Here is a 22,895-nt window from a genome sequence, read left to right on the forward strand (position 1 = left end):
CGAGGGTGGGCCACTCTGAAGCGCAGGGAGACAACACAAACGTGACGCAAACACGGACACACAGTAAACGTTTAACACAAATTCAGAAGCAAAAATTAAAGACAGACAGTGAATTCAACAGAAAGAGTTGCCGGCAAAACCAGACGGGTTGGCAGTAAAATACACCGACGAGGGTTCATCCGCCCCTCTACCTGATGGGGAGCACCTCCGTCCCCCCGAGTCCCCCAAAGCATCCCTTGGGGGCGTGGCCTGTGACTCCTGAGGCACGTCTGCCAGTCACCGCCAGGGGGAGCTTACACTCTCCACTGACAGCCACACACACACACACTGCCAACCCCACCCGAGGCTCTGAGAGATTATGCCCTTTGGGGACTTACGCCCACCATTGAGCCGCCAGAGACCAAACCTGAGCGATCGCACCTGAGCCAAACCTGAGCGATCGCACCTGAGCAATTGCGAAAGAAGAACAAGGGGGAGAGAAGGAGAAGAAGGAGAGGGGAGAGAGAGAGAGAAAGAGAGAGAGAGAGAGGCACCTTACTTACCCCCGAAGCAGTTCGTTAGGTCTCCCCGTCCGGCGATGCGCAGTTCCCGGCCAACGCACCAAATGTAAGGGTCCGGCGAAACGTCGGAGAAAGAGACCACGAGACTAGCTTCATGCAATTGCAAGGGGGATTTATTGGATCCGTTCCAGCGTGCTGGGACTCTGTGCTCACTCAAGAAGGGAGAGCAGCCCAGAGCCCAGAGCAGAGGTCAAGCAGAGCTTAAGTACACTTTTTGGAGAGGGTGGGGGGCTTTGCATACATCAGAACAAATCATCATGAGGCGCGGGAAAATTGAACAACAACTCTGATACATGATTAGTCCATTCATTGGCGGGAACAGGCTGGGCAGGGGTGATTGGTCACTTCTAAACTGGGTACACATTCAAACTGATTGGTTCGGGCCCTGTGACGAACTGCACAGGGCCCTAGGCTAAATGGCCAGTAGGGCGTTGTCTTAACTATCTCAGGAATCTGGGTGTAACAGAGGAACTTAATAGTACCTAATCTTTTACATTTCAATTCAAGGTTTCCAGCTTAGAAACTTTACCCTTTCACGTTTTCAAAATATACTTTCAATGCTTGGACTTGCTGTCTCATGTCTTCTCTAATATTCCATTCCATCTGATTTAGGTATTCCTTGATTTCTTTCCCTGTCCATGTTTGTGATGCTTCTAGGTCCTCCTGTAGATTTAAGTTGTCCTGCTTTGTTTGTAATCCTTTTTTCCCTTGTTTTTTCATGTTGTTCACATTACTTTCCAGCTCTGTTTGACTGCTTTGTAACTGCTTTCTCCTATACATTTGTTTTGGCTTTGTATATCTCTGTTGTCTCTCCTTTGTGGTGGGAGATTATGCCTAGAAATGTTGGGCTTTATTGTACTTTAAATCTGATTCATTCAATTCATAAAAGGCTTCCAGGTTCTGTATGCATATAGTGATTTGTTGTTTGTTCTTAGGACTTTATGTTTAGGTTAGGTGCTATGGTGGTATGAGGGTTAGTATGTCTTGACTACTTTAGAAGATTGTTCTACTGAAGGTGGATAATAATAGGCAATTGGATCAGGGTGTTGGTAGTAGCTAGGTATTTAGGAGCCCTATAGACAGCCTCGAGACCTTCACCTATTTGCATTTAGACAATTACACGTAATGGAAGACATAATGCTTGGGATGAAAGTTGGGGGGTAGGGGAATGAAGGTGCTCTTAAAAAGAAAGAAGGAGAGAGAGATAGCTAGATTAGAGGAGAATGAAAAGAACAAGAAAACTTGAAACGGGAAAGAAAGAAAGAAGGAAAAGGGGAAAAGGAAAAGAGAGAGAAGAAGAAAAAAATTGAAGTCTTAGAGATCCATTTTCTTCTCTTCCAGTAGGCGGAGCTGTGCCCTCCGAGCGGAGCTTCTGCTCTCTACCTGCCCATAGCGATCCTTGTAAGGCGTCTCCTGGGAGTCAGTCCAGAGCCCTTTCACTTTTCTGACCCTTACTCCCCTTCCTCCTTTCAGCCAGCCAGCCAGGTCCTGTTCACCAGAAGCGGTTCCCCAGAGATCCAGTTACACTTGCAGCCCTACCGCGTGTCCCATTTAAGCCCCAGTGCTGTGGTAAACTGGTGGCTAAGACCTTGGGAGTCACCGCTGGTGATATGGGGGTTTGGGGGTCAGGGATCCCCTCTACTTCCCTAAGGACACGACCCCTGAGAGGTCCATAAAGTTTCCTGGATGCTTGTATCTGGATGGGGAGGGAGTCACAACCTGCTAAAGTGGATTTTGCTGGGAAGGAATTCCATCGGCTGAACTCCCATGACGTCACCTCTCTGCTATGGCGGGCCTCAGGCTCCTTGCCCGAGTGTCTGAAGGGAGGGGTCGGACTGGTCCTTCCCCAGTTGGCCTCAGCTCCCAGCTCGCTAATTCATGAAGGCTTGGCTAAAGACTTCTTCCTGCCAAGCTGCGTCTCGGAGGCTAGCGGGACCTAGGTACGTTTGCTGCGGGCAGACGGGCCTGCAGCCGCGCGCCACAGTGCGTGGACTGTGGCTGGCGGATCTGGACCTCTGCGTCTAGTGGGGCAATCCAGAATAGCAAGTAAGCGTCTAAGTTGACTTAATAAGCCACAAGTCTTTTCTCTAAGGTGATAAGAGCATGAGTTGTTATTGACACATTGGCTTATTCACAAAGTTCTTAAGTCTATTAGATGCAATGCCAAGTTCCAACCTCTAGATGCCGCTGCCAGACAGTGCAAACAGAGCAAGACAGCAAGCAGAAAGCAAATGGCGGCTCCCAAGGAGTGAATTTTCCGCACAGAAACCAAGGCCCAGCAAACAATCCCAATCCACAAACTCTCCCGGAAAAAAAAATATTCAAAAAGAGGGGCACAGTGAGCTTTCTTTGCCTTGGGTACTTACACATTACACATTCAGCTTCTCTGCCCAGAGCGAAGCAAAAGAGGAAGCAGATGGGAGCAAAGCGCCTCCGGCTCTGAGCAGCAATGCGTCCAGGAGCCAAGCGTCTCCTTTTCGATCTCTTTGTTCCTCCTGCTGCTTGGCAAAGTGATCCGCTACAGATTAACGGTGAAAGGAACTCTAACAAGCTTCACGAAATCTCACTTAAAGCCGCTGCTCTGAGCACCATGCTCAGGACTTCAGCAACCCCCGGTACGCAGCGGCCATGATTATCCAGAATTTCTCTTTAAAGTGTATTAAACATGGTTGCTATGGTCTGAATATGTTCTTCCCAAATGTGTATGTTGTGACAATCACCATTGTGACAGCAGCCAAAGGGACAATGAGACTTAGTATACTCTCCAAATCAACTTAAATAAATTGTTTCTCAATTCTAATGACATGTACGTTTTCACTGGTTGATAGTACAGGTAGAAAAAGTATGTAAAGTGATTAGTAAGTCAAAACATGTGATTAGGTCATGGGGCTCTATATTTTTAACAGAATGAATGCCCTTATTAGAGGCTTCACACATCATTCACATCCCTTTCCCCCCTTCTGCTTTCAGTCAACTGATGATGCAGCAATACACGCCACCTTGGGCAATGTGAATATACTTAGTGTGACTTAACTGTACACTTCAAAATGGTCTAAATGGCAAATTGTAAGTGTATTTTACAATAGAAACATCGAAAGATGCATTTTCTATTGTTCAGTGTTTCCTGCTATTATTTAGTAATCACATTTATTAAGAACACTAACCAGCCAGGCACAGTGGCTCATGTCTGTAATCCCACTGGGAGGCTGAGGCAGGAGAATTGCAAGTTCAAAGCCAGCCTCAGCAAAACAAAAGCAAGGTGCTAAGAAATTCAGTGAGACCCTGCTCTAAATAAAAAACAAAATAGGATTGTGGATGTGTGCTGAGAGCCATTGCCAAGTAGGAATGACGCATGGCAATTTCTTTGTCAGCCTACCCAATGTTGCTTAGAGGAAGGACTCTCCATATTGGACCCAGGTCATTTGCAGTGACATTGCATGTATGCTTGAGTAAAGGGACCTTGCTCAAGGACCAGGGCGGATCCAGGTTTAGGGTGTATCCTGCTGAGATTAGGGAGTATCCCGCTCCTTGGGTTCAGGGCTGTTCCAGGTTTAAGGTGTACCCTGCTGGGAATAGGGTGTATCCTGCTGCCTCAGTTTTGCCGGCTCCTTGAGTTCCCATTGAGTTCTCACGGGATTCAGAGAGTATTTGGGATTCAGAGCCCAGGGGATTTGGCCCAGAACGTGAATTTCCCCAGAACGTGATTGTAGAGTGCCAGTGTGAGTTCGGGAATAAAGAATTGATGTTTGAATCTACAAGGCTGTGAGTCGCTCGTGCTTTTGTGCCCAGCCAGACTGTGGCAGATGTAGCTCTCTGGTACTCCAAAAAAGAAGCACTAATCAAAGTTTCACAACCCTGTATTTGAGATTCAATTCTGCTTGCTGAATCTCTGAAAACTAAAAGCATGTCACTTAGCTAAGCCTCAGTTTCCTCATCTGTAACACAGGAATTATAAAATGCTTCCTTACCCATTAGAGGTTGCTGTGAAACTTCAACTTGGTAAAGTCTAAATACACAAAGCTCAATAAATGTTAGCTCTGATTTTATTTTTAAGTTTTCAAACCAATTTGATTCTTGTACTTTGTATAAGGAAGGCTAAAAAATGGCTTTAGCATTAAAAAGGCCATTTGTTCATTTCTCCTTAGTTCTTAATGTTATGGAGAACTATAAGACAACATGCCCTAAAACCCATTTCATATCATAGTCAAGTGATGAGCCCATGTGTTGATCACTGAGTCAATAGTTAATAATCTTAAAGTATCATACTCCAAGAGGCAACAATTTCAGAGAAGCCACAATAACTTATTGTACTTGAAATAATTCACATATAATAATGTGTGTATAAACCTGTACATATAATTTTTATCAAGTATAATATGATCATACAAAAACATTGACTCACAATATAGTTCACACATACCAAAGAAGGCTATTTTATTTTTGTCCCTTTTACATCATATTTTAGTCAAGATGATGAAACCCAGAAAATAACAGGAATGGACTAGTTTATAAAAACTGGGTATTTTATAAGTGAAACACATTCAGTCATCTACATCTCTCAAATTGCAAACAATGTGATTTACTATACTCCCAAAATGAACTTAAATAAATTATTGCACAATTCTAATGACATATACGTTTTCACTGGTTGATAGTCAGGTAGAAAAAGTATGTAAAGTGATTTATAAGTCAAAACATTTCATACAAAAGGATTTTTTTTGGGGGAACTGGAAATTGAACTAAGGGACACTCAACCATTGAGCCGCATCCCCAGTCTTATTCTGAATTTTATTTAAAGACAGGGTTGCTAAGAGTTTTTCCATTGTTAAGGCTGGCTTTCTACTTGAGATCCACCTGTCTCAGCCTCCCAAGCTACTGGGATTACAGGCATACATCCAAAGGAATGGTTTTAACCAAACCCTCATAATGTCAAGAGAAAATGCATTGAAATTAAAAATATCTGAAGCACGCATTTTTAAGACCATTATAAAAAATACAAAAAAGGTTAAAATGTCATAAAATAAAAATTTATACAGATAAAGTTAAGGGGTTAAAAACTATCAAATGTATTAAAATCATCTAAAGCCAAATAAGAAATAATTTATCTATATAATTTAAATTATAATATTATATAAATGTATTGCATATGTAGTATATAATATATAATAGATAATATATAATATATAAATATAATTTAAATTATATAGTTTAGTTATTTGGCTTTAGATGGTTTTATTGCTTCTGATAGTGTTTTTTCCCTTAGCTTTATCTGTACAAATTTTTATTTTATGACAGTTCTAAACTTTCAGTATTTTTTTTTAAATAACATTTATTGGTGTCACTTACAGTAGAAAAAAGTTCCTACCCCAGATGTGCATGACCCAATTGTTAAATAGAACATTTCTGAGGTGAACACACATCCTGACCCACATTTTAATATCCAGTTTTTTAAGATAGCCAATTCCTCCTCTCTCTCTTCCCCAAAACATGTGAGCAACTGCTAATGGAAAGCAGTAAACAGCCATTTGGGCTATAGCATTTTCAACTCCACTCTGAGGTGAAGATTCCAATTACATTCCAGACTTAAGTTCTCTCAGTTTTCTCCTAAGGAAAGTTATGAGTCCAGTATTTACAATATTACAGCAATAGCAGATCAGTGTCTTCAACTCCTCTCTTTCTGCTGTATCCTCTTCACCAGTTGGGGGAGGGCCTACATTTCCATAGAATTTGCTGATAATTGGCTGAACAATTTCTTCTAGTTCCTTCTTTTTAGTTTTGAAGTCTTCAATGTCAGCTTCTTGGTGACTTTCCAGCCATTCAATCTTTTCCTCGACAGCTTTTTCCATGGTCTCCTTATCTTCAGAGGAAAGTTTGCCTCCCAACTTTTCTTTATCTCCAATCTGATACTTTAGAGAGTAGGCGTACTTTTCCAACTCATTCCAAGTATCAATTCACTCCTTGAGTCTTTTGTCTTCCTCAGCAAACTTCTCAACATCATTAACCATCTTTTCAATTTCTTCAGGTGTCAGGCAATTTTGGTCATTGGTAATTGTAATCTTATTTTTGTTCTCTGTACCTTTGTCTTCAGCTGTCGCCCAAAGAATAGCATTCACATGTATCTCAAAAGTGACTTCAATCTGGGGGACCCCATAGGAGGAATTCCAGTGAGATCAAATGTACCCAGAAGGTGGATGTCTTTTTTCAGGGGTCCTTTACCTTCATAGACCTTGAGTGGAACAGTAGGTTGATTATCAGAAGTTGTAGAAAAGATCTGAGACTTCTTGGTGGGTACCACAGTGTTCCTTGGTATCAGTTTGGTCATGACACCTCCCACAGTTTCAATACCAAGTGTCAGGGGACATACATGAAGCAGTACTAGGTCACCTGTATCTTGATCATCAGAGAGTACACCAGCCTGGACAGTGTCACCATATGCAACAGCCTCATCCGGGTTTATGCCACAGGATGGATCCTTGCCATTCAAGAACTCTTTAACAAGTTGTTGAATCTTTGGAATTTGAGTAGAGCCACCAACAAGAACAATCTCATCAATATCAGACTTCTTCAAGTCAGAATCCTCCAGTACTTTCTGAACAGGCTTCATGTTTTCTCTTCAAATTTTGCCTGAGTCAGGGTTTCAGAAAAGTCTTCTCCTTCATAGAAGGACTCAATTTTAATTCTTGCTTAATGTTGAGCAGACAGGGCCCACTTGGCCTTTTCTACTTTACGCTGGAGTTTCTGCACAGCTCTGTTTTCTTTCCTAACATCTTTGCCAGTCTTCTTTTTGTGCAGCCTGATGAAATGTTCCATAACACGATGGTCAAAGTCTTCTCCATCCCGATGAGTATCTCTATTGGTGGCCATGACTTCGAAGACATCAAATTGTCAATGGGGAGAAGAGACACATAGAAGGTTCCACCACCCAGATCAAACACCAGGATGTTCTTCTCTCCCTCCCTCTTATCCAGACCATAAGCAATAGCAGCTGCTGTAGGCTCATTGATGATCCTCATAACATTCAGACCAGCAATAGTTCCAGCATCTTTGGTTGCTTGCCAGTGGCATCATTAAAATAGGTTGATACAGTAACACCTGCATGGGTAATCTTCTTTCCTAAATAAGCCTCATCAGTTTCTTTCATTTTAGTGAGAATCATAGCAGAGATTTCTTCTGGAGCAAATGTCTTAGTTTGCCCACCTCCAATATCAACCTGAATGTATGATTTATGTTTATGTTTCTCTTCAAACACTTTGAAAGGCAAGAACTTGATGTCTTGCTGCACAGAAGGGTCATTCCCAGTGGTGCCAATGAGCCACTGGGCATCGAAGACCGTGTTCTCAGGATCTGAGGTGAGCTGATTCTTGACTGTATCTCGGATCAGATGTTCTTCTTCAGGGGTGAAGGCCACATAATACGGCCTGATGCACTTGCCCTGATCATTGGAGATGATCTCCAGTGGCCATTCTTGAACACCCTGATGCAGGACTAAGTGGTCCCCAGGTCGATGCCGACCACAGTACCCATGTCCTTTTCTTGTCATCCTCCTCAGCCATGCTGCACAGAGCAGCAGCAGAACCACGGCCACCAGAGAGAGCTTCATCTTGCCCTAGCTATTGGCCAGTTGCTCTCCTCAGCAGACAGCCAGAATTTGCAGGCAATCCAGTAACAGGCCGCAGCTGAGAGGAGTGAGGTTACAGGTCTCTTACACTCGAGATGCCTCAACTCTGTCCATCTGTGTTGTCTCTGCCAATGTCTCAAACTTTTTAGTATTGATGTGCCTTTCCTTTCTACAATTGCATTAATTACCATATGTAAAATTTGACAAGTAGAATGCTAGTAAACACAGATTCGCAAGCTTTTAGTCCACTATGTAAATATTTAAAAAGTTAAGTGAATTGCCAATGCTTCCATACATGCTATAACAACACAAGTGGTCAAAGATGCACTAGAACATTATGTGGGAAAAAAATATATTCATACCCAATCAACATTTTTCAGGCACTTGCATTCAGAAGCATTTTATGAATCAGCACCAGGTTTGCTCCAAAATAAAGCTCATTTTCCCCTACTGCCCCTATTTGTTGAGAACAATATTATACATTAAGGATGCATTTACATGAATCATTTTATAGAGAAAATTATATTAAATTTAAAATTATAATACTTATTTTATGCATAACTTCAAAAACAGAATTTAAAGACAATACCAGTGAGCACTAACATTCTATATGACTAAAACACTGTCATTCTATATGACTAGCAAACACAATACAGGCCAAAAGGCAAAATATACACTTTGGCAATAGTATACAAAAGGGGTTCTATTACAACATTCTTTCATAAAATAAACACAATACATAAAAATGAAACAAGAAAAAGAAAAACTGAATTTTGAAAACCTACACAAACTGTGGCATTTCAAATTCAAGGTCTTGTAACTCTTCCATTTGTTTTAGCCTGAGTCCCTGGCACATTGGATTCATGTCAGGCAGGCCAACCTCCTCACAGTTCTCTTTAGGCTCAGCAACTGGTTTCAAAGCATAAGCTGATGTGCTGTCTGCCTCTGGAACAGATTTTTCCACATGACTCAGGGGAATAAGAGCTGTGCTAGGAGGCACTGCTGCTGAAGGTGAAGCTGGTCTCTCTTCAGTCTCCCTGACTTTGCTGGTCGGGGTAGGTGGTTTGTAAAATGTTGTCCCGAGATGGGGCTGCAGTAATCTGGGTGCTCTTGCAGGAGCAAGACGGTGAGAATGAGAGGACAGTCTCACGGGTGTCTCTCTTGCTGAACTGGCTGGTGTGTTGGGCTGTGTGGCACCGTTGGAATGGTCACCACTAACCTTGATGCTCATTGTCACTTTTTCCTGGAGTACACTTGGCACAATCACTGCACTCCTGCCAGTTAAGTTCTTTGGTTCACATTGTTGTTCCTGAGTTTTTTGTGGAATCTGCAGATCAAAACCATTAATTTGGGAGCCAACAGTAGTAGAGGTATCTTTTCTATTAAGTCCTTCAAAGGTAAGATTCTGGCAAAACTTGTCTGAATTGACATTTCCCACATTTCTGCTGTTTTTCTCATTAGGAGAGCTTGCAAGATGGAACCTATCTACAGGTAAACAGCAACATCTGATCTTGGGGCTTGGCATAGGCCTCTGTATATCATTTGTTGTCACATCAGATTTCAGACTAAGTGGTTTTGTGGTTTTACACATATTGTCCATCTTTTGTGATGATGATTCAAGTTCTTTGTGGTCTGAAAAAGAAGAGATTTTTTTTTAACTTCATGAAGCTTGGTTAATAAGGAAGTGTGGTTATTTATGAATGGGCATTCTCTCAAAGAACAGAGTCTTACATATTTTTTCCAACATTATTTTCTCAGTCATCTATGCAGAGGAATTAAAAATCCATACAATATTAAAGGCACATTTTTAATTAAAGCATTACTTTTTCAAATTCACCTTAAGAGAACAAATAGTCACAAAGCACATAAAATTTAAAAAAAAAAAACACTTCCTGTAATAACTTGTTTTTATATACTACCCATGAATGAATATTTTCTGTGTTAAGATTTTCCTGATTTCAACAGGCAGACAATGGTAACCCTAGAACAGTAACACTACTCTGTACACCAACAAATGCCATGTCCTGAATCCCAAGGACTTTGCCTATCACTTAATCTGCTTTCCAGCTACATTCTGTCCATACTGAGGGCAACACACCAAAGAGGGCTTGGATGCTCTCCCAGCTGATCCACTAATACATGGCAATATCCTCTGGACAAAGGAAGGTTGAAGAGCTGTCAAAATTGCCATTGTGCTACTGGTCCTGGAGACTCCAGATTTACCTCCTTCTCTTTCTCCTCTATTCTGGTCCCAAGGTCCATTTTCTCACCTATAACTCTAGCATCTCCCACTCTGTCTTTGCTGCATGTACCCCAGAATCTCCTGTTGCTAGAAAGGTGCAGCCATCTGGCCATGATCCGCGTCTCCCTGCAGAGAAACATCAGACAACTGTGTGCCTTGCCGCTGGTCTGATGGCTTTCCAACAGCCTTGTTCATAGCCCACAGTCCTCATCCCTACCACCTAGTCTTTCTCCCATATCCTTGGGCAGTGGTTTGTAGACAGGTGCACAGCAGCATCACTTGATGATGATCGCAGGTCATCATCTCATCTGACATCCTTCTTCACCTGAGGCTTCTGGCCTCTCTTTCCTGCTTCCCAGGCAGTGCTCATGTGATTTCCTGTCCTGGACCCTTCTCCACATTGATAGAAGGGAGCTGAGCCATTGTGGTTGGATGGCAACCACCAGAACATATTTATAGTCCTGCAGAACTTCTAGCACCACTTCTAGCTGCCTGGGTGATGTCACAGCTCCTGCTCAAGTACTGCCCTGGGCAAGCCTAGTGCACTAGCTCTACCTGCCTTCTTCTGTCAAGACAAACTCCTATGTGGAGATATGTTGGCATGTGGTGTTAATGATCTTCTAAAGAAAAGGCTCAGAATTACCTGGTATGTAATAAAAATTTCAAATATTTTAAAATTATTTATTGTTATTAGTATACCTATCTGGGAATCAAATTTCATTGGACAGTGAAACAAGGTTCCATTTAGGAATGAGACAGGATGAGGTTCAAATCCTGAATCAACAATAATTTAGGGACATGACCCTTGGCATTATTTACCTTCTTCAGACAGTTAGATATGGCTTAAATGAGGCCAAGATTCATAGCACAGAAGTGCTAATAAGATCAAATCAGATAAATGGAATCAGTGAGTCCAGTGCTTTTCTTTGCAGAGAGGTAATGGACTGTCTTTGTTTTCAGACTTTCTCAGGCTACACTCATTGATATTTTATTAATTTAATATATCAAATTTAACATTTATGACTATGTATTGAAAAATTCGGATTCAGCTCTACTAAAGCAGTAAGGAATGAAAGGTTTTCAACCCCCTTACCAGAAACCATTCACTGAAATAAAATGATCAAAAAACAGAGAACAAAAAGACTGGAGCCAAGAAAATGGAAGACATGTGTGCTTAATGTGCTAAAGTTAGGCCACAGGTAAAGGGACATCAAAAAACTTTAGGAGTCTATTTTTTTTGAGTTTCAGGAGTCCAGCTTTTTTCTATTTTGACTTTAATTGATGACAAAGAAGTAAAGATGAAAACAAATCTCAGAAAGAGAACAAAAATAATTTATGAATTTCAAGATATCTTTTTACAAGAAAGAAACAAACCGTGATATTCATTTAAATGACATTCACTAAACTTTCTCAATGGCTAGAAAAGTTAAATAATAAAACCTTGAAGTTTGAACTTACCTCAACTAAACTAACCTTTTTTTAAAAGGATGAGTATTGTAGATGGACACAATATTTTATCTTCATTTATTTGTTTTATATGGTACTGAGGATCCAACTCATGGCCTCACACAGGCCGAGGCAAGTGTTTTACCACTGAGCTACAAGCCCAGCCCTCACCTTGGTTTTTAATCATGACTTCTTGGCAAGGTTTGAAATATGCAAAGATATATGTTACATGACCACTCACCAATGAGACATGCATCCCTTTTTTCCAATGCATTTTGCTTGCATTCTGATTCCTCAAATGATGTAGCCAATTCATAATTTTTAATTTCAATATCTGCAGTGTGAATATCCTATTGATACAAGAAAAGTTTTAAACTAAAAGCAAAACACACCTCAAACAGTTCAAAGACTATTAACTTGTTAACATAAACATCACAAATTTAATTCAATTCTGTAACGGTCAAAACTCACTTGCTTTGTAGAAAAATATTGTGACATTGTGGAATGTTCTGTTGATATTACGGGTTTGGAAGGAGGGCTTATATCCACCGAAGGTGCAACAACGTCAGTATTAGATGAAACATTTTGTGGCTCTAGGGACCCATCGAAGATCATCTGTGCATTGGTAATAAGGAACTCTACCAACAGGGCCTGATTGGCATAGGCAACAAGAGAGGAGGAGATGGTACCAGGAGTGGTTGTAGGCCTGGGCCTCATGAGACAGGGTCCAAATACCACCCCCAAGTTTTTTGAGTTCATCAGGTTCTCTTCAGAATGGTCTACAACCCTGAAAAGAAGAACACATAAAGTGTATGAGATTTGCCTAATAGAGGTCCTTAATGGTAGTTTACTATGACTTGAGAAGGTTGGAGAAAACTCGGGCTATAGAAGACTACAAAACATTTGTCAAGGGTCAAGTTAGGTAGGTCTAGGGAAAGAATCCTTTGTTTCATTATGATACTTACCACACACCAAACTGAGTTTCAGAGTACTATATTAGGATAAAATGCAAGTAAGTAGAAGGAACTACTGAACTCAGTAGCAGAAGGAAGAAAAACACCTCTAAAAATTGCTCCATCATTGTATGTCGGATATACTCCCCGTTTCTTATACTGGAAACTGGCACTGTCAATTTCTCTCTCACTGCCCAGTTAGTTTTCTTTTTTTAAAAAAATAATTTTTACCTAGAGATGGACACAATACCTTTATTTTATTTATTTATTCTTATGCAGTGCTGGGTATGAAACCCAGTGTCTCACATGTGCTAGGCAAGTGTTCTGTCACTAGCCACACTCCCAGCTGCCCACAGCTAGTTTTCTAGCCTAGATGATTCTCTCTCTTGAACATCTCTCTGTTCTATTGCCACTATCAATGTTCTGGTTTTACTTCAAACACTCTCAGCTTGTTATTTCTATGACTATCCAAAGAAATCTCTCTGCCTGGTTTAGCTATCAGGATGATACTAGATTCATCTATGGGTGAAAAAGCTGTGATATATATATATATATATATATATATATATATATATATATATATATATATATATATATAGTGAATGGGGTAGTTTTGCTATTTGTCTTTCAGAGGATTCATCACTGATGTATACAAATGCATTTGATTTATGGGTGTTAATTTTATATCCTGCTATTTTGCCAAATTCATTTATTATTCTAGAAGTTTTCTGGTGGAGTTTTTTTGATCCTCCAAGTATAAAATTATGTCATTGGCAAAGAATGGTAATTTAAGTTCTTCTTTTCCTATTTGTATTCCCTTGAATTTCTTTCATCTAATTGCTCTGGCTAGAGTGGCAAGGATTATGATGAACAATTTTTAGATGAAATGCCCCCAATTTTTCTTCATTTAGAATGATGTTAGCCTTAGGTTTAGCATAGAGAGCTTTCACTATGTTGAGGTTTATTCCTACTACCCCTAGTTTTTCTAATATTTTGAACATGAAAAGGTACTGTATTTTGTCAAATGCTTTCTCTGCATCAATTGGTATAATCATAGGTTTCTTCTCTTTAAGTTTATTGATGTGATGAATTACATTTATTGATTTCTGTATGTTGAACCAACCTTGCAACCCTGGAATACACAACTTGATCATGGTGCATTGTTTTTTTTTTCATATGTTTTTGTATGTGATTTGCCAGAATTTTATTGAGAATTTTTGCATCTATGTTCATCAGGTAGATATGGATCTGAAATTTTCTTTCCTTGATGTGTCTCTGGCTAGTTTGGGTATCAGGGTGACACTAGCTTCACAGAATGAGTTTGGAAGGGTTTCCTCCTTTTCTATTTCATGGAATAATTTGAAGCCCTTCAAGATATGAATAGTTAAAAAAACTGTGGTATATATACATAATGGACTATTATTCAGCATTACAAGAGAATAAAATAATGGCATTTATGGGTAAATGGATGGAGTTGGTGAATATCATGAAGTAAGCCAATCCCCCAAAATCAAAGGCCAAAATTCTCTCTGATAAATAAATGTTGATACATAATTGGGTCTCTGTGTTTGGAGGAACATTGATTGGGCTCAGGAGAGGGAAGGAAGAGGAGGGGTATGGGGTAGGAAAGATGGTGGAATGAGACAAACACCATTATCCTAAGTACATGTATGATGGCACACGTGGTATGACTCTACATCATGTACAGAGAAATGAAAATTTGTGCTCCATTTGTGTACAATGGATTGAAAAGCATTCTGCTGTCATATATAACTGATTTGAACTACTAAAATTTTTTTAATTTTTATTTTATTTATTTATTTGTATGTGGGGCTGAGGTTCAAACCCAGGGCCTTGCACATGCTCTACTGCTGAGCCACAATTCCAGCCACAAAAAATAAATTTAAAAAAATTTAAAAAGGAGATCTTAATTGTTGTCAGAAAGGTCTAGCAGGCAAATCTGAATATGTGAAATTCCTGATTCCAAGTTCTTTAGTGGGTATAGAAACAACATGGTCAACTAATCTGCCAGGTAGGTAAAATTTTTTATCAAGTCTCTATGAAGGGTAGCACAGTTCCTGCTACTACTTGCTATATTGTAGCCTAATGAAATCAAATTTTCTAAATGCAAAATGCTTTCTTGTGTCTCCATGTCTGTTTCTCTCTGCCTCATATGCTCTTCTGCACATTCACTACCAAATCACCATTCAGTTCTTAAAATCAGACACAAGGGCTTTTGCCTCTTCTGCTCTATTCCTACCCCCAAAACTTCCTCTGCATGCCTACAAGCTGTGCACAGCTACTAGAAAAAGGATGATGGTGGACTGTGGTTATATACAGATCTGTACCCCAAGAGGATAAGCCCACAAATAGCAGAAACCCTATACTTCCATCCTAGTTTCCCCAGCCAGAGCCTCGCACACAGGAAGCATCTGAGGGAACCATGTTTGCTGCATGAACATGTATTCAATGTCTCCCTCTCCCAACACATAATAAAAACATCCTAAAAATCATTTTGAAAATCATAACACAACAGTATAATGTACTGAATACTATTGCCCTGTTCAATTAAAAATGGCTAAGATGGTATAAAAATTCTTACCTCCTAAGATGGATGATAAGGTAATGTAGAGTGTTGAAATTGGACGGTGGCAATTGTCTTAGAAGGTCCTTGGTTTTGAGAATAATTTGGTTGATTTCCGTACACATATTTGGAGATGTGTTGTCTTCAGAGTTGTCCCTTTTGGTGTCCTGTTCTTGGTTAATATGTTGGATGACATTTGCAAGCTCCATAAATTCCTGGTACCATTGGAATAAAACCAATGGTTCTGGTAGCTAAAGAAACAAAATTATATTAAAAATACCTTTGGGTTGAGGTTGTGGCTCAGAGGTAGAGTGTTTGCCTAGCACATGCAGGGACCTGGGTTTGATCCTCAGCACCACATAAAAATTAATAAACAAAATAAAGGTATTGCATCTCGCTACAACCAAAAAATAAATATTTTGAAAAAATCTTCTGCCTGTTTTCTTTGTTAAAGTCAAGTATAAGTGAGAATTGCTCAAATAATTTAGCATGTCCCTTTAGATTAACAAAATTTTCTAAAGTCAATCTGTATTTATTGATATCTTTTTCAGTACTGGAGATTGAACCTAGGACCTCAAGCATGCTATGCAAGCACTCTAGTACTCAGCTTCATCCCTGCCCATAAAATAAAATATATATGTTTGGTAGAGAAGTGACTTAGAAAGCAAATCAAAATCTTGACTATAAATTATATTTATGTCAATAACAAATTAATAATGAGTGAAATTCTAAACTTTAAATGAAGTTTAAGCTTTAAGCTTCATTATGGGATTTTAAAACTCTTCATCTCTATCCTAAACACATTATATTCACATCTGCCCCCCAAATAGCATAATCTTCAGCTGTTTTACTGGAACAAACATAGAATAGTGAACAAAATCTATAAAATGAATCAGAAACCCATGGATTTTATGAGTAAGGGGTAAAAATATCAAAGTGCTAAAGGGCACAGATTTTACTTGGGCAAGAATGAAGATCAGCACAAGATAATATGACCTACAAAAACATACTGTCAACATCTCATGAAACTTTAAAACAGGCTGATTTGCCATGAATAGATCAAAAGAAGTAGTTCTTACAACAAATATCCACTGCCATAATGAATTTCAATGTTTCTACTGATCTACAATAGACAATTCAGTGAACAGTTAGCTACCTGATGTCCTATAATATCTGTGGGAAGTTAAGGTGTTGCCTTGTGATCAGTTTCTATCTTCACCACTCTGGGATCTGAGGCAAGTCACATCACCTCTTGGAGCTTTAGGTCAATGAGTCAGATAAAGGCTACTCTCTAACACTATTGCAAGAATTGAGCACACTTTCCCAAATGAAAGTCTTAGACATACAAAATTCCTCAACAGAATGCAAGTTTATTGTATTGGACCCAATTCATCTCCTCTCCCTGACTGACTAAACAAGGTTAAGGATGACACATTATGAGACTTCCAGTCATTCAAAGGTATCAACCTCCATTTCTCAGTTGAGGGGTCTGTAGAATGTGATTAAAGGGTTATCAATGCTTTCCTGGGCTAACTTTGTAAATCCAGCAATTTATACTTAATTTCTTTCCCTCCTGCAATTCCACTAAAATACAGTAGGCTCATAAGGACTAGGAAAATAGAGAAAACAAAAAGCAACAATTCACAAGTAGAAGAGCAGATGAATAAGTCCTGATGCAGCATTTCCAAGAGAACTGACCCTTTGTCACTCAACATGATCTTCAGAATCCTAAAGGGATGTGGACAATCACTACCAGGTCCTCTGATCTTGGCTTAGGTTGCAGGTGGGCCAGCTGAGAAAGCTTAGCTCTCTATAGAATCCTGTCTCCACTCCATGTACTAGGGCAATCTCCTTTCTAAAACTCTGGAAATTTTTTCTCTGGGCAATGGGATACAGAGGCTCTCTGAATTGAGGCAATGCCAAACATAAGGAACAGAGAAGTAACTGTCTTCAAATGGGGATATGTTGGCTATATGCACACTGAAAGCACAGATCCTACAGTCTTAGTAACCCTGGCTCCCACAGTATTGGTACTGTATCTCTAGGCAAGGAAAAAACCCTTTCCTGGGGGACTGGGGTTGTGGCTCAGTGGTAGTGCACTCATCTGGCATGTGTGAGGCGCTAGGTTTGATCCTCAGCACCACATAAAAATAAATAAATTAATTAAAAGTATTGTGTCCATCAAAATTAACAAAAATGCCATCCCAGGAGGACCACACCAGTGCCAGAACAGGGAACTAGAGACATGTAGTTAGGCATATACCAAACAGTCCACCTAGACCACTTTATAGTAAAGTTCAAAGTTTTTAAAAAGCCTTGATGTGTGTTCAAGTGCTTCCAAAGTGATTTCAAGCCCAAACTCATGTAACTAGACACCATGAAAGACAAAAATCAAAATGGGTAGATAAAGAACAAATTGAAGGTGTAAAATGATGCTGTCAATATGCTGGCAACTAGTCAGATATGGTGAAAGAGCACTGGAAATGCAACTGATCTAAATTGAGATGTGCTCTAAATGAAAAATAGATACCATATTTCAAAGAAGAAGAGCTGCAATACAAATAAATAAATAAACAAAATACCTCATAATTTGAAAAACTAGATATTCAAAATGTTAAATGATATATTAAAATTCGCTTCACTTTATTTTTAATTTTTATGTTGCTATAGAAAATTTAATGTTATATATGAGGGTCACATTGTATTTCTACAAAGGTTAGAGGCCAAATAGAGAAAAGAACCCTTAATGAGAAAAATCTATGAATATCCACAATAAAAGAGCATCATATAATCATTTAAAAAATGTTATCAAAAGAATAGAAAATCAGACTTCTTGAATATTAAAACATGATCTCACAAATGGAGTAATTTACTTATTCAAGAAGAAAAAGACAAGGAAATGTCTTAGAAAGTTTTTGAAGAAAAAAAGAACAATAAAGAAAAGGTAAGGGAACTGGAGAACAAGTATGCTTGCCAAGCAAGTGCAAGACCGTGAATTTTTAATCCCCATGAGTACAAATAACAGATTTATAAATATGTATATGTGTGTTTGTGTATGTGTACACACACACATCCCCAAACAAGAGCTTCAAGTACAAGGGTGGGAGAATGGCAATAAAAATCAAGAAAAGTTCCAAGAACTAAAGTGCTCACAACTGACGGAGCTCATGGAGTGGCCAGAATACTGGATGGAAATATATCCACATCAAAGTACATCATTATAAAATCTTAGAATAATGAGGGGGGTGATGACATAGTCTATACCAATGAAAAATATGAAATATAAAATATTTTTGCTCTTTGCATTTGATGGTAGGTTTAGAATAAAACTTTAACCTGCTGAAGGTAACATTTTAACACTTCACAGATATCGTGTGAAGAAAATTCGGACAGATCTACTAAATGCCTTCCGTTTTCCAGAGCTTGACACAGTATTGCGATTTTTGCCTTGTTGCCACTCACTCGATAAATTCCCTTGAAGAGAAAAGAAAAACAGAATGCAATATTTTACTTTAGTACAAAGGGCTAAATGCAGACATCTAGACAGAGATGATGTATCTACTTCAATTTTATTAGTACTTAAAAAATACAAGTTGAAGTCAAATAAATTAACATTTTCCAAATAAATGTGAATAAATTCAGTTATTACAAATGGAGAGTGCTGATTTTCTTAAAGTCTCTTTTTCATTAAGACAAATCAAAAAGGCATTTATGTTTTTAGAGTTTTAAGAGAAAACAACATACTTGTAAACACAAGGCAGTCTTTTCAATTTCTAAAGTACACATTTTGATTATGAAAGGAATGCCATCTGGCTCCTTTTTGGCAGCACAGGACAATTCTGCTCCAAATAAGTGCATTTTCCCCCGAAGTTTCCGATGTCCGCAAATGATGGTTAAGTTTGCCATGCATTTTTTATGGCAGACAAGAAGACACTATAAGAAAATGATATTTGAAAACTGATTGACTCACCTTAAAATTATTCACAACTAAGCAAAATACAGGCCGAGTAATAACGACAAAAATATGTTAAAAAGTACTATTTGTGGTTTGTGAATTACAGTTAACAGGAAAACAAAGAAGAAAACTATAGAAATAAACTGTGGGACTTTATTAAAATGTACTGGCAAGCCAGGTGTGATGGCATATGCCCATGATTCCAACTACTTGAGGGGTTGAAACAGGAATTTCACAAGTTGAAGGCCAGACCAATCTAGCAAGAACCCATTTCAAAACACAATTTTAAGAAAGGGTAGATGGGCTGGGGATGTGGCTCAAGCGGTAATACTCTTGCCTGGTGTGCGCGGGGCGCTGGGTTCGATCCTCAGCACTACATAAAAATAAAATTTAAAAGAAGATATTGTGTCTACCAAAAACTGAAAAATAAATATTAAAAAAACTCTCTCTCTCCTCTCTCTCTCTCTCCCTCTCTCTCTCCCCCTCTCCTTCTCTCTTTCTCTTCTCTCTCTCTCTAAAAATATGGCATGTGCAAGACCCTGAATTTAGTTCCCAGGAGTACAAGCAACAAATTTATATATATTTAAATGTGTGTTTGTGTGTGGACACACACATCTCTAAATAAGTAAAATCCTAACAAAAAAGTATATGGCAAAAGAAAAAATTGTGATTCCCAAAAGATCTTACCTCTTCGCATTTAAGACCTCTAAATATGAAAATGCGTTCACAGTATCGACATCTTCCTGGAAATCTCCATTTTCTGAACTTATGGGTGGCAGCTGCTTTTGCCATTAATGATTGCTGAAATGTTCCAAAGGAGCTCGGTCCTTACAACAGAAATGTTAGTATGTAAGAAGGGTAAAATGACAAAAACATATACCACATGATATTGTACTTGGAATAATTTTAGACTTTGAGATTACTTATATACTACAAAAAGCTATTATTTTGCATTTCTAACATAGAAAGCATCTCATTTATTGATCTCTTATAAAACACATTTTTATGCTCTTATGACAGTGGAATGCATTACAATTCATATTACACATATAGAGCACAATAGTTCACATCTCTAGTCATATACAAAGTATATTCATACCAATTAGTGTCTTCATACATGTATTTGGCATAATGATGACCTTCTCATTCCACCATCATTTCTAACCCCATGTTCTCTCCCTTCCCCTCCCACCCCTCTGCTCCAGAGTCCTCCCTTGTTCCCCCTCCCTACCCCACTATGAATCCACCTCCTTATATCAGAGAGAACATTTGGCATTTGTTTCTTTGGGCTTGCCTAGCTTCACTGAGCATTATCTTCTCCAACACCATCCATTTATCTGAAAATGCCATGATTTTATTCTCTTTTATTGCTGAATATGTAGGATTTTGGAAGAACCCTGCATGTTTTTATGCAGAAATTAACAAGTTGATTCTAAAGTTTATATGAAAATGTTAAAGATATAGGAGAGCAAAAGAAATTTTAGAGAATCTAGACTACTTGACTTCACAATTCACTGTAGAGCTACAGGATTCAAGCCAGTGTGCTTTTGGCCTGGGAAGAGACATGCAAATCAACAGAATAAAATAGAATTCAAAGTAAACTCTCTTGTATTTAGTGAAGCTATTTCTTTTTTTATAAATTCATTTATTTTTTTAAATACATGACAACACTGGAATGCATTTCAATTCTTATTACACATACAGAGCACAATTTTTTGTATCTCTGGATATAAAGTATGTTCACGTCAGTTTATGCCATTATATATGTTCTATTTTTTGCACTACAATTCGTAATACACATATATACCACAATTTTTCATATCTCTGTTTGTATATAAGGTATGTTGACACCCATTTCAAGTCTTCATATATGTACTTTGTATAATGATGTCCATCACATTCCACCATCCTTGCTAATCCCCTTCCCCCTCTCTTTCCCTCCCACCCCTCCCTAGAATTAATCTCATCCTCCCATGCTGTTCCTCCCAACTCAACTATAAGTCACCCCACTTATAGCAGAGAAAACATTTGACATTGTTGTTTTTTTTTTTGAATTGGCTAACTTCATTTAGCATTATCTTCTCCAACACCATCCATTTACCTGCAAATGCCATAATTTTGTTCTTTTATCAGGCTGAGTAGTATTCCATTGTGTATAAATGCCACTTTTTTTATCCATTCATCCACTGAAGGACATCTAGGTTGGCTCCACAGTTTAGCTATTGTGAATTGTGCTGCTATAAACATTGATGTGGCTTTGTCCCTGTAGGGTTCCGTTGATTTCATTGTATAGTTATTTCACCTCTCTTGTTGATTCTCAGGTATCTTATTTTTTTTTCAGGATATTGTGAAAGGGGAGTTTTCCTCATTTCCTGCTAAGAGGATTTGTGACTGATATACATAAATGCTTTTGATTTATGGGTGTTGACTTTATATCCTGCAACTTTGTTGAATTCATTTACTATTTCTTGAAGTTTATTTAACTTTTGTTTGGAAGATCTCTCTAGTGGTGAGAGAGGTGGGTTAAAATCACCCAAGATTATTGTGCTGGGAGGTCAATTTGACTCTTGAACTTGAGAAGAGTTTGATGAGCATAGCTGCACCATTGTTTGTGGCATATATATTTATGATTGTTATGTATTGTTGATGTATGGTTCCCTTGAACAGTATGGAACGTCCAACTTTATCCCTTTTGATTAGCTTTGGTTGAAGTCTACTTTATTTGATATGAGTTTGGAGACCCCTATTGCTTCCTCACTATATGTGAGTGGTATGATTTTCCCAACCTTTCACCTTCAGTCTGTGTATGTCTTTTTCTATCAAATGAGTATCCTGTAGGCATTATATTCTTGGATCTTTTTTAAAAATCTAATCTGCTAGCCTATGTCTTTTTATTAGTGAGTTTCAGTCATTAATGTTTGGGTGACTATTGAGATATGGTCTGTATTTCCAGTCATATTTGTTTATTTTTATTACTTAACGTGACTTGGTTTCCTCTTTGATTAGTTTTTCTTTTAGTGTACTACCTCCTTCTGCCGGTTATCAATGTTTTTCATTTCCTCTTCATGAAATAATTTGCCAAGGATGTGTTTTAGTGTCGGTTTTCTAGCTGTAAATTCTTTTAACTTTTGTTTATCATGGAAAGTTTTATTTCATCTTAAAATCTGAAGTTTAGTTTGGCTGGATACAAGATTCTTGGTTGGAACCCATTATCTTTCCAGTTTGAAATATGTTGTTCCAGGATCTTCTAGCTCTCAGGGAATGTGTTGAAAAATCTGCCGTTATCCTAATTGGTTTACCCCTATAAGTAATCTGATTCTGTTTGCTTGCGGCTTTTAAAATTCTCTCCTATTACTGTATATTGAGCATTTTCATAATAATGTGTCTTGGTGTGGGTCTGTTGTGATTTTGCACATTCAGTGTCTTGTAGGCTTCTTGGATTTGGATTTCCATTTCATCCTTCATGTCTGGAAGTATTTCTGATACTATTTCATTGAATAGATTGCTCATTCCTTTGGTTTGAACCTCTGTGCCTTC

The 22,895-nt window shown here is 38.6% G+C and overlaps 1 protein-coding gene and 2 pseudogenes across 3 annotated transcripts in view; all 3 read right to left on the minus strand.

Moving 5' to 3' along the window:
* Positions 1-2,486: 2,486 nt before the first annotated feature.
* Positions 2,487-8,160, minus strand: LOC308655520 (endoplasmic reticulum chaperone BiP-like; annotated as a pseudogene). The gene is made up of 3 exons: positions 6,135-8,160; positions 2,927-3,078; positions 2,487-2,581 (listed from the first exon to the last, which is right to left on the minus strand). The product of its transcript is annotated as an endoplasmic reticulum chaperone BiP-like (transcript).
* Positions 8,161-8,959: 799 nt separating this feature from the next.
* On the minus strand, positions 8,960-17,086 carry LOC308655521 (rho GTPase-activating protein 29-like; the record flags this gene model as incomplete). The annotated part of the gene is made up of 5 exons (XM_081305603.1): positions 16,560-17,086; positions 15,422-15,654; positions 12,338-12,653; positions 12,108-12,216; positions 8,960-9,810 (listed from the first exon to the last, which is right to left on the minus strand). The coding sequence occupies exons 2-5, from the start codon at positions 15,610-15,612 to the stop codon at positions 8,960-8,962; spliced, it is 1,467 nt and encodes a 488-aa protein (XP_081161729.1). The 5' UTR covers positions 15,613-15,654; positions 16,560-17,086.
* Positions 17,087-20,050: 2,964 nt separating this feature from the next.
* LOC308655522 (guanylate-binding protein 6-like) overlaps positions 20,051-22,895 on the minus strand; it is a 28,397-nt pseudogene continuing 25,552 nt past the window's right edge. Inside the window, exon 14 of the transcript XR_014024292.1 lies at positions 20,051-20,185. The product of XR_014024292.1 is annotated as a guanylate-binding protein 6-like (transcript). The remainder of the gene's footprint in view (positions 20,186-22,895) is intronic.

Source organism: Spermophilus citellus, assembly GCF_964194105.1.
Source record: "Spermophilus citellus genome assembly, chromosome: 9".
NCBI classification, from domain to species: domain Eukaryota; kingdom Metazoa; phylum Chordata; class Mammalia; order Rodentia; family Sciuridae; genus Spermophilus; species Spermophilus citellus.